This window comes from Pongo abelii, chromosome 1 (genome assembly GCF_028885655.2).
Source record: "Pongo abelii isolate AG06213 chromosome 1, NHGRI_mPonAbe1-v2.0_pri, whole genome shotgun sequence".
Taxonomy (NCBI): Eukaryota; Metazoa; Chordata; class Mammalia; order Primates; family Hominidae; genus Pongo; species Pongo abelii.
This window is the reverse complement of record NC_071985.2, coordinates 96,118,570-96,132,996: the sequence shown is the minus strand read 5'-3', so window position 1 is coordinate 96,132,996 and position 14,427 is coordinate 96,118,570. Positions and strand designations below refer to the sequence as shown.

At 47.2% G+C, this 14,427-nt stretch overlaps 1 protein-coding gene across 8 annotated transcripts in view; it reads left to right on the top strand.

The window, feature by feature from the left end:
* Positions 1-14,427, top strand: part of IL6R (interleukin 6 receptor) — a 64,149-nt gene that overhangs the window by 42,781 nt on the left and 6,941 nt on the right. For 3 of the 8 annotated variants that reach the window (XM_024234285.2, XM_054552570.1, XM_054552581.2), the window contains 3 exons: positions 170-216; positions 1,643-1,712; positions 6,229-6,322. In XM_024234285.2, the coding sequence (XP_024090053.1) occupies positions 170-216; positions 1,643-1,712; positions 6,229-6,322 (211 nt within the window). Of the gene's footprint in view, positions 1-169; positions 217-1,642; positions 1,713-5,815; positions 5,915-6,228; positions 6,323-13,021; positions 13,548-14,427 lie in introns of those variants that run through there. The other 5 variants (XM_063727474.1, XM_054552578.2, XM_063727475.1 and 2 more) reach the window with 3 other exon arrangements.

Genomic DNA, 14,427 nt, shown 5'->3' with positions numbered 1-14,427 from the left:
ACCCAGCCTCCCAAAGTGCTGGGATGACAGGCGTGAGCCACCGCGCCAAGCCCATGCTGTTCTTTTAAATAACATTGAGATGAACTTTTTTTTTTCTGATGCTGAAGCCCCTGAGACAGGACTCCAGGGCCCATGAATCACTAATAACGAGCCTTTCTTCTGTCCGCAGAATCCAGGAGTCCTCCAGCTGAGAACGAGGTGTCCACCCCCATGCAGGTGAGCTCCTGTTCTTGTAAAAGGGTCAGGGCTGCAGCACCTCGTGGTTAGGAGTGTGGGCTGATGCCAGACCGAATTTGGTTTAAATCCCAGCTCTGTCACGTAGTAGAAATGTGGTCGTGGTGAGTTACCTGTGCTTTTCAAGCCTCTGTGAAAGGGAATCATAGAAATTATCTTGTCCCAGGACTGTAAGGAGTGGAGCATCACTAGCCTGGCATGCAGAACTGCTCTGCGTCTAGCGGCTGCTATTTCATCTCTGAGCTTTTTGGACAACCCTAACGGCTTAGCTTGAGATTGGATTCTGTTTATCTGTGTCCTTCCCCTGTGGACTCCTGGTGTCATAATTTGCTGGAAAGAGGATTACCTCTGAAGCTGCTTTACAAATTCCTTGAGTAATCCAATTTCCTATCCAACTATATCTCCTCCTGTGGCCCTTAATTCCCTAAATGCTAAGCTGGGAGGCATAGCCACTTCTGGAGCTGTGCAGCACAGGGAAGGAGCCTGGGGCTCTTGAACCTTATCCGTGTTCCATGTAGGAACAGCCGCAGGTGAAGCCCATACCCATGGGGCTAGAGTGCTCCCAACATGGGTTCTCGGGAAACTGACACCGACTGAGGACTGGCCACATCCTGCTAAACTGGAGCCTTGCATTTGCTGTTTCATTGGCTCCTTATGTTAACATTACAAGGGAGTGCTTGTAAGGGCTTCTTAACATGGGTTAAGAAGTCTGAGGCCAGGGCTGGGCACAGGGGCTCACACCTGTAATCCCAGCACTTTGGGAGGCCAAGGCGGGCAGATCACCTGAGGTGGGGAGTTCAAGACCAGCCTGACCAGCATGGAGAAACCCTGTCTCTACTGAAATACAAAATTAGCCAGGTGTGGTGGCGCATGCCTGTAATCCTAGCTATTTGATAGGCTGAGGCAGGAGAATCGCTTGAACCTGGGAGGCGGAGGTTGCAGTGAGCCGAGATCAAGCCATTGTACTCCAGCTTGGGCGACAAAAGTGAAACTCCATTTCACAAAAAAAACAAACAAATAAAAAGAAGTCTGTCCAAGGTGACATAGCTCGTAAGTGTTGGAACCAGTGTTCCAGTCATGGTAGTACCTGCATCCTTGCATCGGACCTGTAAGGACAACAGCTGCTTCAGTGTATCCACTGAGCATCTTCTCTGTGCAGGGTGCCATGCCCTTAAGCTTTTGGTGGAGAGGCAGGTGGAAAGAAAGCCCCACCTTTAGCAGGCATGGTGTGGATAGAAAAAATGCAAATAATAGTATTATTGATTTTTCCACTGTTATGGGTGAAATAGAGAAAGGAATGCTTTGGGTGGATCAGGGAGGGCTCTGAGGAGGAGGTAACTCCTGAAATGGTTCTGAATGATGGTGCAATCTGCAGAAACAGGCTGATGGTGAGGAATGTCTCTTTTAGGCACTTACTACTAATAAAGACGATGATAATATTCTCGTCAGAGATTCTGCAAATGCGACAAGCCTCCCAGGTAAGGACTGGGTATTTTCATATTCCCAGGGTCTGAGGGACAGAAGATTTGTCTCTGCAGAAAGTCCTTTCTTATTTGGACATGTCGTCAGAGGATCAATCACAGATCAATCGCAGAAATGTTCTTTTTTTGTTGTTGTTGTTGTTGTTGTTGGAGACAGAGTCTTGCTTGGTTGCCCAGGCTGGAGTGCTGTGGCACGATCTCGGCTGACCACAACCTCTGTCTCCCAAGTTCAAGCAATTCTCCTGCCTCAGCCTCCCAAGTAGCTGGGATTACAGGCGCATGCCACCATGCCCAGCTAATTTTTGTATTTTTAGTAGAGACAGGGTTTCACTATGTTGGCCAGGCTGGTCTTGAACTCCTGACGTTGTGATCCACCCACCTCGGCCTCCCAAAGTGCTGAGATTACAGGCATGAGCCACCGTGCCTGGCCAGAAATGTTCTTTTATTACTTTATATGTTGAACTTTGATATTGTTAGCTAAGATATAATGAGGAGACCATAAGAAAAGTGGGACAAATCACTTTGAGATATTTGAAAAGTGAGATATTTCACAGTTGGCCCACAATACAAATGAATGTGCTGCAAACAAGATTATCGGAGTCTGAAATGGAATACCTGTTGAGGGAAATCTTTATTTTGGGAGCGCTTGATTTCAATGCTTTTGATTCCCTATCCCTGCAAGACCAGGAAAGCTTACCAGTATTTGAATCAAGAAAGATCACAAGATAGATCCTATATACCTGTGTTTGACTAGGTATATAGGACTTATGGAATCCAGACTCCAGAGGTTCAGTAGTTGAGCGGCTCCCCGATGACTCTTGGGCTTCGTGAGGCAGTCCTTGCCCTCGTTCCCCATCCCTGGGTGGATTCCTGCCTGCACCTGATGCTGGCTGCCTCTGCTACAACAGCCCAGGTGCAAAGCCCTACCATGGTGCAGTGTACCTGTGGAGGACCTGCTAAATACCTGGGGCTGAGCTCTGCACAGCTGGGGACTCGGAGAGGATTAGAGCCATTCCTGTTCTCAAGGAGGCTACAGTCCAGGCTCTGACAAAGAGTAGACTGGTAACTGTGACAAAGACCAGAATGTGAGATGGGCCAAAAGGGAGGCACAGATAAAGCAAAGTGGAATTTAGAGATTTGAGAGAGTGTATCAAGCTGAGCAGTCGCAGAAAGCTCATGGAGGAGGTGCCATTTGAAATGGGCTTTGAATGGTATGGGTGGGATGCAAGAGGTTGGGTGTTCAAAGGTTGCTATGGGCCGGGCACGGTGGCTTACGCCTGTAATCCCAGCACTTTGGGAGGCCAAGGCAGGAGAATCACCTGAGGTCAGGAGTTCAAGACTAGCCTGGCCAACATGGTGAAACTTCATCTCTACTAAAAATACAAAAATTAGCCAGGCGTGATGGCAGGTGCCTATAATCCCAGCTACTTGGGAGGCTGAGGCAAGAGAATCGCTTGAACCTGGGAGGCGGAGGTTGCAGTGAGCTGAGATAGAGCCACTGCACTCCAGCCTGGGCCACAGAGTGAGACTCCATGTCAAAAAAACAAAACAACAACAACAACAAAAACAAAAGCTGCTATGGAGGAGGGGACCCTCGAGTCCTCTTTGTCCACCCTCACTGATGATGTTTTTTGTTTTTTGTTTTTTTTTTTGAGACGGAGTCTCGTCAAGTGATTCTCCTGCCTCAGCCTCCCGAGTAGCTGAGATTACAGGCATGTGCCACCACGCCTGGCTAATTTTGTATTTTTAGTAGAAACAGGGTTTCTCCATGTTAGTCAGGCTGGATTCGAACTCCCGACCTCAGGTGATCTGCCTGCCTCGGTCTCCCAAAGTGCTGGGATTACAGGTGTGAGCCACTGCGCCTGGCCAGCATTCTCAAATTTAACATGTCTAAAAGAGAACACCTGACGCCTCCCCACCTCTTCAACCCAGATCTATTCTTCTCCATCTTCCCTATCTCAGTAACTGGTACCGCATTTGCTCAGGTGAGGGGGATCGGGCATCCTTCTTCCCTACTCCTCATCCTGTGTCCAGTCCCTCAGCAAGCGTTGTCCTTGTGCTTTGAGACGTATCTAGGAGTTGACCACTCCTCACCATCTCCAGTGCCAACACCCAGTCCAGCCCCTGCCACCTCTCATCCAGCAGGGCTTCCTGGGCTGCCAACTGGTCTACCAACTTCTAGTCTTAACCCCCAACCAACTCTTTTCCAACCAGCACTTAGAGTATCCCTTAAAACACAAATCCAAGCTCTCTCTGGCTCAGTACCATCTCCCCCAGAGTAAAAGTCAAAGTCTTGACAAAGTCCCCAGTTTCTATGGGGAGTCCCAGTGAAGCCATGTGGTCTCCTATCTTTAGACATTGCCTCTCCGTTCTCCCTTTCCTTGCTCTGCCCCAGACACACTGCCCTCCTTGCTCCTCCATACATCCTCTACCTTATGGCCTTTGCACTTGCTGTGTGCTCTGCCTGGACAGGCTTCCTCTGACATCCACTTGGCCAGCTCCTTCCTATCACTCAAGTCTCTGCTCAGATGCACCCTTCTCCGGGAGGCTTTTCCTGATAATATTTTTAAAAAACATTTGTTTGGCCGGCGCGGTGGCTCACGCCTGTAATCCCAGCACTTTGGGAGCCAAGGCAGGTGGATCACGAGGTCAGGAGATCAAGACCATCCTGGCTAACACGGTGAAACCCCATCTCTACTAAAAATACAAAAAATTAGCCGGGTGTGGTGGCGGGCGCCTGTAGTCCCAGCTCCTCGGGAGGCTGAGGCAGGAGAATAGTGTGAACCCGGGAGGCGGAGGTTGCAGTGAGCCGAGACAGTGCCACTGAGCAAGACTCCGTCTCAAAAAAAAAAAAAAATTCGTTTGTCTGTCTCCCTTGATTGGATGTAAGATCCATTTAGACACGTGATAGGCACTCAAAGAATATTTGTTGGATGAAAGAAGGAACAAGTATATGGCCAGGCACCGTGGCTCATGCCTGTAATCCCAGCACTTTGGGAGGCCAAGGTGGGCGGATCACCTAAGGTCAGGAGTTGGAGACCAGCTTGGGCAACATGGCAAAACCTCATCTCTACAAAAAATACAAAAATTAGCCAGGCGTGGTGGCATGTGCCTGTTGTCCCAGGTACTTGGGAGGCTGAGGTAGGAGAATTGCTTGAACCCGGGAGGCGGAGGCTGCAGTGAGTGGAGATCAAACCACTGCACTCCAGCCTGGGTGACAAGAGCGAGACTCCATTTCAAAAAAAAAGAAGGAACAAATATAAAAGATGATGAAATATTAATAAATGAGCAAGCCAAGCATACTGCTTTCATTACACAGCTGCATCTCTCAAGAGACTTGGGACATGCTCGGAGAAACTTTGCAGCCAGTGCCCACTCACCAGTCTGGGCTCGCTGCACTGCCTGACTCCAGTGGGCATCTGAAGTGATGGCTGGCAGGCAGCCTCTTCATCAGCAGTGGATTGCATTTTGGGTAAAAGAGCCTGAATGCTGGGTCCATACAACTGTGACTGCATTCCTAGCAGAAGGAGATGGTTTTGTTTAGATGTGCCCTCTGTCTAGTCCAGGGACTCTGGCAGTGGTAGGAAGAGCCTTTCTGTGGGAAGACATGGCTGCTTGCAAAGCTAGTTTGTTCTTTCCTTCATTCAAAGAAATATTTTGGAGATCCTACTTTGTATTCAGCACTGTGTAAGCAGCTGGCAGTGTTACAGTGAAAAAGACACATGTGGTCCCTGCCTTCAGGGAACTCAGTCTAGAGGTGGAAATGGAGAAATACTGGGAGGGGCACTTGCTCAGCTTGGAGTGGGGTCAGTTCTCAAGGGAAGTGACATCACCTCATCTGAGATCCAAAGGCCAAGTAGGGACTAGACCGCAAAAAGGTGCAGCAAAGGTAGAGAAAGCAGACAGGAGAGAAGAGGGAACGTGTGTGGAGAGCCCTGGAGGAGAAAGATCATGGCTTGTTTTAGAACTGAATGAAGTTCCTATGGCTGGGGCTTGAGTACCAAATGCAGGGACAGGCAAGAGATGACACCCCCATGGAGAAAACTGCTTCCAAATACTTGATTTAAAGCATCCAATTCTCTCTGACATTGTCCTCAAAGGAACTGCCATCAAGGAGGTCCCCAAAGCCTTCCGTTTGTTATACCCTCTTTGTGCCTTGTGGGAGCAGGTGGAATGCCACCAGAAAAGCCACTCTGAAAGTGAGTAGGAGTCCGTGGCTAGCCACAGGCGCTCAGAAACCCTGAGCTTGAGGTGTCTCTCTTGCCAAGTGGTGGAATCCTGGAATCTAGAGTGGGCTTTGTTAAGAAACAAACAAACAAACAAAAAACAGTTAAGCTTGTCAAATGGCCTGTTGGTTGGCAGAGCTGTTTCATTTTCTGGGAGGGGGTTTGGAGGGGAAGGTTCCTTTGAGGCTTTTGACAGCACCAGCTAAGTGGTTTTCTTCTCCTCCTCCTGTTCCTTTTTCTCCATATTCTCCTCTTCCTCCTCTATCTTCATTTTTTTTTTAACCTAGTGCAAGATTCTTCTTCGGTACCACTGCCCACATTCCTGGTTGCTGGAGGGAGCCTGGCCTTCGGAACGCTCCTCTGCGTTGCCATTGTTCTGAGGTGAGATGGGTCCCAGGGGATGGCCCTATGGTGTTCTCATATTTCTTGTCTAGCTTTCCTTTGCCCATTCTGAAATTTACAGTGCATTTATTCATTCATTTATCCATTCATCAAATGAATGCACACACCACAACACACACAGCACCTACTATTATGCCAAGCCATGTTTTAGGTGCTGCAGGAGACAATGCTGGGCAGGACAGAAACAGTCTCAGGAAGAAGCCAGACATGAAGAGGTAATCACTGCTGTGGTAAGAGCTACAAAAAGCTTGCCATGGTAAGGAGAACTGACCTGGCATTAAGGAGGAGGAGGAATTGGTCTAAGAAAGAAGGGGGTTCTTTTTTTTTTTTTTTTTTTTTTGAGTCAGCATCTCACTCTGTCGCCCAGGCTGGAGTGCTGTGGTGCAATCTCACCTCACAGGACAACCTCTGCCTCCTAGGTTCAAGTGATCCTCCCACCTCAGCCTCTGGAATAGCTGGGACTGCAGGTGCACACCACCCTGCCTAGCTAATTTTTCTATTTTTTGTTGAGATGAGGTTTCATGTTGCCCAGGCTGGTCTCAAACTCCCAGGTTCAAGTGATCCGCCTGCCTTGGCCTCCCAACGTGTTGGGATTACAGGTGTGAGCTACCACGCCTGGCCCAAAGAGGGTTCTTAGGAGAGAAGCCCAGGATGTAATATGGTTGACAGTGTGTGCATGCACGTGTCTGTGGCGGGGGCACAGCACGGTTGGGGCAATATGGGGTGGGAAGAGTGGAGAGGTAGGCTGGCACCAGGTCATAAAAGGCCTTGAAAGAGGTGGGAGGATTTTAGGCCTTCTCTTGAGGCTAATGAATGTCTGTTGGAGTTTTTTCTCTTTTTCTTTTTTTTTTTTTTTTTTTTTTTGAGACGGAGTCTCACTCTGTCGCCCAGGCTGGAGTGCAGTGGCACTATCTCAGCTCACTGCAACCTCCACCTCCTGGGTTCACACCATTCTCCTGCCTCAGCCTCCCGAGTAGCTGGGACCACAGGCACCCGCCACCACGCCCAGCTAATATTTTGTATTTTTAGTAGAGACAGAGTTTCACCGTGTCAGCCAGGATGGTCTCGATCTCCTGACCTCGTGATCCGCCCGCCTCGGCCTCCCAAAGTGCTGGGATTACAGGTGTGAGCCACCACGCCCAGCCTGTTGGAGTTTTAAGAAGAACCTGGGCCAGGCCCTGTGGCTCACGCCTGTAATTCCATCACTTTGGGAGGCCGAGGCAGGAGGATCACCTGAGGTCAGGAGTTCGAGACCAGCCTGGCCAAAATGATAAAACCCTGTCTCTACTAAAAATACAAAAATTTGCTGGGCATGGTAGTGCGTGCCTGTAATCCCAGCTACTCGGGAGACTGAGGCAGGAGAATCACTTGAACCCGGGAAGTGGAGGTTACAGTGAGCCAAGATTGCACCACTGCAATCCAGCCTGGGTGACAGAATGAGACTCATCTCAAACAAAGAAAACCAAAAAGTCACTCTTAATGCAGTTTGGAGACTGGATGGGGTGAGTGAAAATGGATGCAGTAGCCCAGGGTCTGGGCAAGAGATAATAATAAACTGTTTTAGGATGGTGGCAATGGGTTGGAGAGCCATGAATAGATTTTTTTTTTTCTTTTTGAGATGGAGTTTTGCTTTTGTTGCCCAGGCTGGAGTGCAGTGGTGCAATCTCAGCTCACTGCAACCTCCGCCTCCTGGGTTCAAGCGATTCTTGTGCCTCAGCCTCCTGAGTAGCTGGGATTACAGGTGAATGTCACTACACCCGGCTAATTTTTTGTATTTTCAGTAGAAATGGGATTTCATCATGTTGGCCAGGCTGGTCTTGATCTCCTGACCTCAGGTGATCTGCCCACCTCTGCCTCCCAAAGTGCTGGGATTGCAGGCGTGAGCCACTGCACCCGGCCTCAAGATATATTTTAGAGGTAGAATTGACCAGGCTTGACAACAGATTAGATGAGAAGGATGAAGGAGAGGGAGGAGTCCAGGATGATCCTCCCATTTCTGGCTTCAGCAGTTGGGCAGATGGTACTGTCATTCACTAAGACTGGAAACACCTGAGGATAGACAAGTCTCAGTGAAAAGTGGTGATTCCACTTTGGGACCCACTGAGTTTGAGATGCCCCGAGAACCTCAAGCAGACACGCTTGGCAGACAACACAGATCGTCACCAGCATGTAGATGGCAATAAGAGTCATTGGGTGGGGGTTGGGGATAGGGCTGAACCCTGTGGGGATCCAAGGTGAAAAGTTCTGTAGAGAAGGAAGTGCTGGGAAAGGGGCTGAGAGGAACCATGAGATTCTGGTGTTGTAAGAACCAGAGGGAGGGAGTGTGCATTAGACACTGAAGAGACACAGTAGGTGATGGAATTACAATGTGAATATGACCTTTCCTCCCTTCCGAGAACCACATACTCAAATGATGAAAATACCATGTGAAGGTATTTTCATGGTAGCTCACGCCTGTAATCCCAACACTTTGGGAGGCTGAGGCGGGTGGATCACCTCATGTCAGGAGTTCAAGACCAGCCTGACCAACATGGTGAAACTCCGTCTCTACTAAAAACACAAAAATTATCTGGGCATAGTGGCACATGCCTGTAATCTCAGCTACTCAGGAGGCTGAGGCAGGAGAATCACTTGAACCCAGGAGGCAGAGGTTGCAGTGAGCCAAGATTGCGCCACTGCACTCCAGCCTGGGCGACAGAGCAAGACTCCGTCTCAAAAAAAAAAAAGAAAAGAAAGAAAAAAGAAAATAACATTTGAGAAGCACTACACAGTTAAATCCAAGGCGCCTAAGCAGGACCTCCTTAGGAATATTCCATGTATCAATCCAAGAACTTAAAGGTCACCTTTAAATGCTCTGCTCTAGTGTTGTTTTCCAGCCACGGTTAGGAAATACTCATTCAGGCTGAGTTGCACCCTGCCTGCTGTCTCATCATGCCCATTTCATCCCAATCATCTTCGTTCCATTTGGTCATTGGTTTTGTCATTCATTTCCAAGTTTGCAGAAAAGTCAGCCAATAGTGCCTTCAATGAACAAGCAATAATGAAATTTTTCGGTGTTCACAATTTTACTGCAGGAACCGGCTGCTTTTCATAAGCTGAAACCCTAAAAGAAGTCAGGCTGGGTCTTCTGGGCAGTGGTTAATCGTGATGATCTACAAGTGGAGGAGACATTGCACTCTGTCCTTCTTTCTGCATGTAGAGAGCTTTCTACACGTTAGCTCATCAGACCCTGCCAGTAGCCCTGACCTAGCTTGACTACCAAGTGTGGTGTGGGTTGAAAGATTAGCAAGATGACTACTCAAATTGGGTTCAGGGTTGTTTTCACTTTTCTTTTTCTGTTTTTTTTTTTTTTTTTTTTGAGACGGAGTCTCGCTTTGTCACCCAGGCTGGAGTGCAGTGGCGCGATCTCGGCTCACTGCAACCTCCGCCTCCTGGGTTCACGCCATTCTCCTGCCTCAGCCTCCCGAGTAGCTGGGACTACAGGCGCCCGCCACCACGCCCAGCTAATTTTTGGTATTTTTAGTAGAGACGGGGGTTCACCGTGTTAGCCAGTATGGTCTCGATCTCCTGACCTCGAGATCCGCCCGCCTCGGCCTCCCAAAGTGCTGGGATTACAGGTGTGAGCCACAGCGCCCAGCCTTCACTTTGCTTTTTCAATGAAGTAGAGAACAAGCCGTCTAAAGGGTGTGTGGAAGATAAGATTCTTAATGAGTGGAGGTAGCTCCTTGGAGGATGCAAAGCCTGTTACATTTTTTGGCCAGTGAGGGGCCATGTCAGCATCCACGGGTCCACCTCCTGCCTACCAAAGGATTCCTTGCCTCACCCTAGGTATACCCTCCTGTGTTCTGGCTCTGTGTCTACATTAGGGCTTCAACAGACTTTTCTCATAACCCACCACAGGCCCTATAGAGTAGAGTAGATATGATATCCATTTGACAGGGGAGGAAACTGAAGCTAAAAGAGATGGTGCGATAACAGCTAGTAAGAATAGGTCAGGCACGGTGGCTCATGCCTGTAATCCCAGCACTTTGGGAGGCCAAGGCGAGTGGATCATCTGAGGTCAGGAGTTCGAGACCAGCCTGGCCAACGTGGAGAAACCCTGTCTCTACTAAAAATACAAAAATTAGCTGGGCAAGGTGGTGCACACCTGTAATCCCAGCTACTTGGGAGGCTGAGGTAGGAGAATCGCTTGAACCCAGGAGGCAGAGGTTGCAGTGAGCCGAGATCGCGCCACTGCACTCCAGCCTGGGCAACAGAAGGAGACTCCATCTCAAAAAAAAGATGAAGAAGAAGAAGAAGAAGGCCAAGAATCAAACCAAAAACTCCCGCTATTTCTATAGGGCCTTAGGGGTCATCTAGTCAAACTCTTTCATTTTATAAATGAGGAAACAGCCTCCAAAGGTAAAATGACTTGCCCAAGGACAAGCAAGAGCCAGGAGTGGAACACACGCCCTGAGAGTCCCTGCCCATGGTCCCCGCCTGCTATTGGCTAAGAGCTGGGCCCAGCTGGTCCTATTGGCCCACCACTGGCCCTTAACATGCTGCACCATCTTGGTGTGTTGTAATGGCTAATAGAGGAGCATTAGGTTGAGAACAGACCTGGTTTGCTATTCTGCTGATGATGCTTGGACACTGGCTGGTTGCTAAACAACCAGAGTCCCTGCAGACACAGACAGGGCCAGTGCCCTGTGCTGAGAACATGCCAGGAATTTATTTTCTAGCCTAGTGAGTTTCCATTTTCTTCTGTATAAGGCAAATTTGTTTGGAAAGAGGCCAGTTATTTCAAGTGATGAAGAAGCCTTCTATTCTCCAAATCCCCTCTGTCTAGCAAAGAGTATAAACTTAGAAATACTGTGGGGCTCTGGGCTGCCAAAATGGCTGAACCATGGTTACCATGGGATGGCCACATTTACAGTAGGTGAAGTGTGAGAGGTTGACTTCATCCTGCCAGTCTATACTATATTTTTTTGTATAGCCCTAAATATTTTTCCAGCAATATCAGTGATTTTTTCTTTGTTCTTTATTACTCATTCTTTTTTTCTGAATCATAGATGATTTTTTAAAATTTAAATATGCTATTGAAAAGGCTTGCCATCTTACAGGGGCCAATTCCTCCCACCCTATTCTCTGTCCCCCACTGATTCTCTGTATTTTAGGTTATCAGGCACTGGGAAAATAGAATTCTCCCATAGAGAATTATTTTTCTGCATATTTATCTAAAATGAACTTACATCATTAAGTGAGGACTTCTTATGTGTATGCCTATGACTTAAACATCATTTCGTTTTGAATGTAGTGTATCATTCCGGTATTCTAAAATCAGAGCTTCTGCTACCTCCACAGCTGGGGGACGGGCAGAGGGACTTCCATGGTGTTCTGGGCCATGGAGATGGCTGGGTGCAGTGGGCACTGTCTGTGGCCTTTGGGGTAAAAGGGGTGGCACCTTGGTTTCTACATATCTTTCTAAAAAAGAGTGAGAGTTTTGACCATTTTAAAAAAACTTCTTTTAGCTACAGAATCTTTTCTTTAAACAAAACTTTTTGAAGCCCAAATATGTAAAACAGATAAAAGGTGGAGGTCAAGGTGCAAAAGAAGGCAGCAGAGAGCGCATCTGTTTCTTCTTTCTGCCCGCCCCGTGTCCCCTCCAGCCCCCAGGCCCTGCTCACACCCATCCAGGCCAGCTCTGGACACTCTCAGGTTGGCTGGTTTCAAAGTCCTCTTTGAGTTTAGTGATTTTCAGAAAAGAATTCATACTCTCCTTAGAATATTTCAAAAGGAAAGCTCACCTTTCTTTGTTACCCATTCAGTTACTTTGAAAAAAAACTGAGGACAGAGATTGCGTCCATATTAGGTCAATAGGGACTTAAAAAATCTATACACACATATGTGTGTGACATGTGGTTATTACCGGTGATTTGCTAAATAATGACAAATAAAAAAATATATACATACATACATATGTATGTGACATGTGATTATTACTGGTGATTTGCTAAATAATGACAAATGGAAAAAAATATATACATACATACATATGTATGTGACGTGATTATTACTGGTGATTTGCTAAATAATGACAAATGGAAAAAAATATATATACACACACATACATACGTATGTGACGTGTGATTATTACTGGTGATTTGCTAAATAATGACAAATGGAAAAAAATATATGTCATCCAAAGAGAGCCATTGTTAATTTTCAAAATGTAAATGTGATTGAAGTCTAACAAACATACAGAAAACTTCCCACATCATGTGTACAGCACTATGAAGTGTACACACCCATGTCATTATAATTATAATGAGATGCACGTGGCAAGTCAAGATGCCAAGACACCAGGTTACAGCAGAGAAAGAGGTTTAATCAGAGGAGATGAGAGGAAAGCTCTGTAGGGTCCAGCCGTACGGAGCTTAGCGGGTGTTCTCCCCGTGTGCGGAGACGAGAGATTGTAATAAATAAAGACACAAGACAGAGAGATAAAGAGAAAGCACCTGGGCCTGGGGGACCACTACTATCAAGATGCGGAGACTGGTAGTGGCCCCGAACGTCTGGGCTCGCTGATATTTATTGCATACAAGACAAGGGGGCAGGGTAAGGAGGGTAAATCTTCTAAGTGATTGACAAGGTGAAGGAAGTCATGTGATTATAGGATAGGGGGCCCTTCCCTTTTAGGTAGCTGAAGCAGAGAGAAGGCAGCATATGTCAGCGTTTTCTTCTCTGCACTTATAAGAAAGATCAAAGACTTTTAAGACTTTCACTATTTCTTCTACCGCTATCTACTATGAACTTCAAAGAGGAACCAGGAGTGCGGGAAGAGCATGAAAGTGGACAAGGAGCATGACCATTGAAGCGCAGCACCACAGGGAGGGGTTTAGGCCTCCGGATGACTGCGGGCAGGCCTGGATAATACCCAGCCTTCCACAAGAAGCTGGTGGAGGACAGTGTTCCCTGACTCCTCCAAGGAAAGGAGACTCCCTTTTGCGGTCTGCTAAGTAACAGGTGCCTTCCCAGACACTGGCGTTACCGCTTGACCAAGGAGCCCTCAAGCGGCCCTTATGCGGGCATGACAGAGGGCTCACCTCTTACCTTCTAGGTCACTTCTCACAATGTCCCTTCAGCACCTGACCCTATACTTGCCAGTTATTTGTAGGTTATATTAGTAATGCAACAAAGAGTAATATTAAAAGCTAATGATTGATAATGTTTATGATAATGATTGATAATTTTTCATGATCATCTCTATATCTAATTTGTATTATGACTATTCTTATTCTAACTATTTTATTATACTGAAACAGTTTGTGCCTTCAGTCTCTTGCCTTGGCACCTAGGTAATCCTCCGCCCACACCTCAAATCCATCTCCCCAAGGAATTTGGGGCTAGGGTTGCAAAAATGTTGGACTGGGCCAAAGTGTGGAGATGGTTGACTGGTTGCAGGGTGTAGGGTGAGGTCCTGGGACAAGGAGATGAAGAAGCTGTCTTCTCATGCCAATCCTGTTCTTCTGTGAGGGTCTTCAAACTGATTGCCGGAATTTGGGGTCTGTAAAACATCTTAAGTGATCCTTAAACAAAAGTCTTAGGATCCTAATGTCAGAAATCCTATCTACAGAAACAACGGGGATGCAGATGGTCAGTGTCTAGGGCTACGTGACTTTTTCCAATAAGGCAATGGGCCAAAGTGCAGCCTGATTACTGCTTCATTATAACTATTAATATGTTTCTGTCCAGAACCCAGCATGCAATTTTTGTCAACCCTGTGGAGATGGTTTCACAATCAACACCCAGATCAAGAACACTTAATATTTAGATAAATCTCCTGAGTCTTTTTCCTCTGCCTAGTTTCTTGTTTGTTTTTACACAGCCATGATTATTCTGTATCCTCAGCTCTGCATCCTGCCTTTCACACTTAGCACTATAACATAGGCGTGTTCTTTCACATTAGTACAAATTCTTTGTAAATCTCACTTTTTTTTTGTTTTGAGACGGAGTTTCACTCTTATTGCCCAGGCTGGAATGCAATGGTGCGATCTCAGCTCACTGCAGCCTCCGCCTCCTGGGTTCAAGCAGTTCTCCTGCCT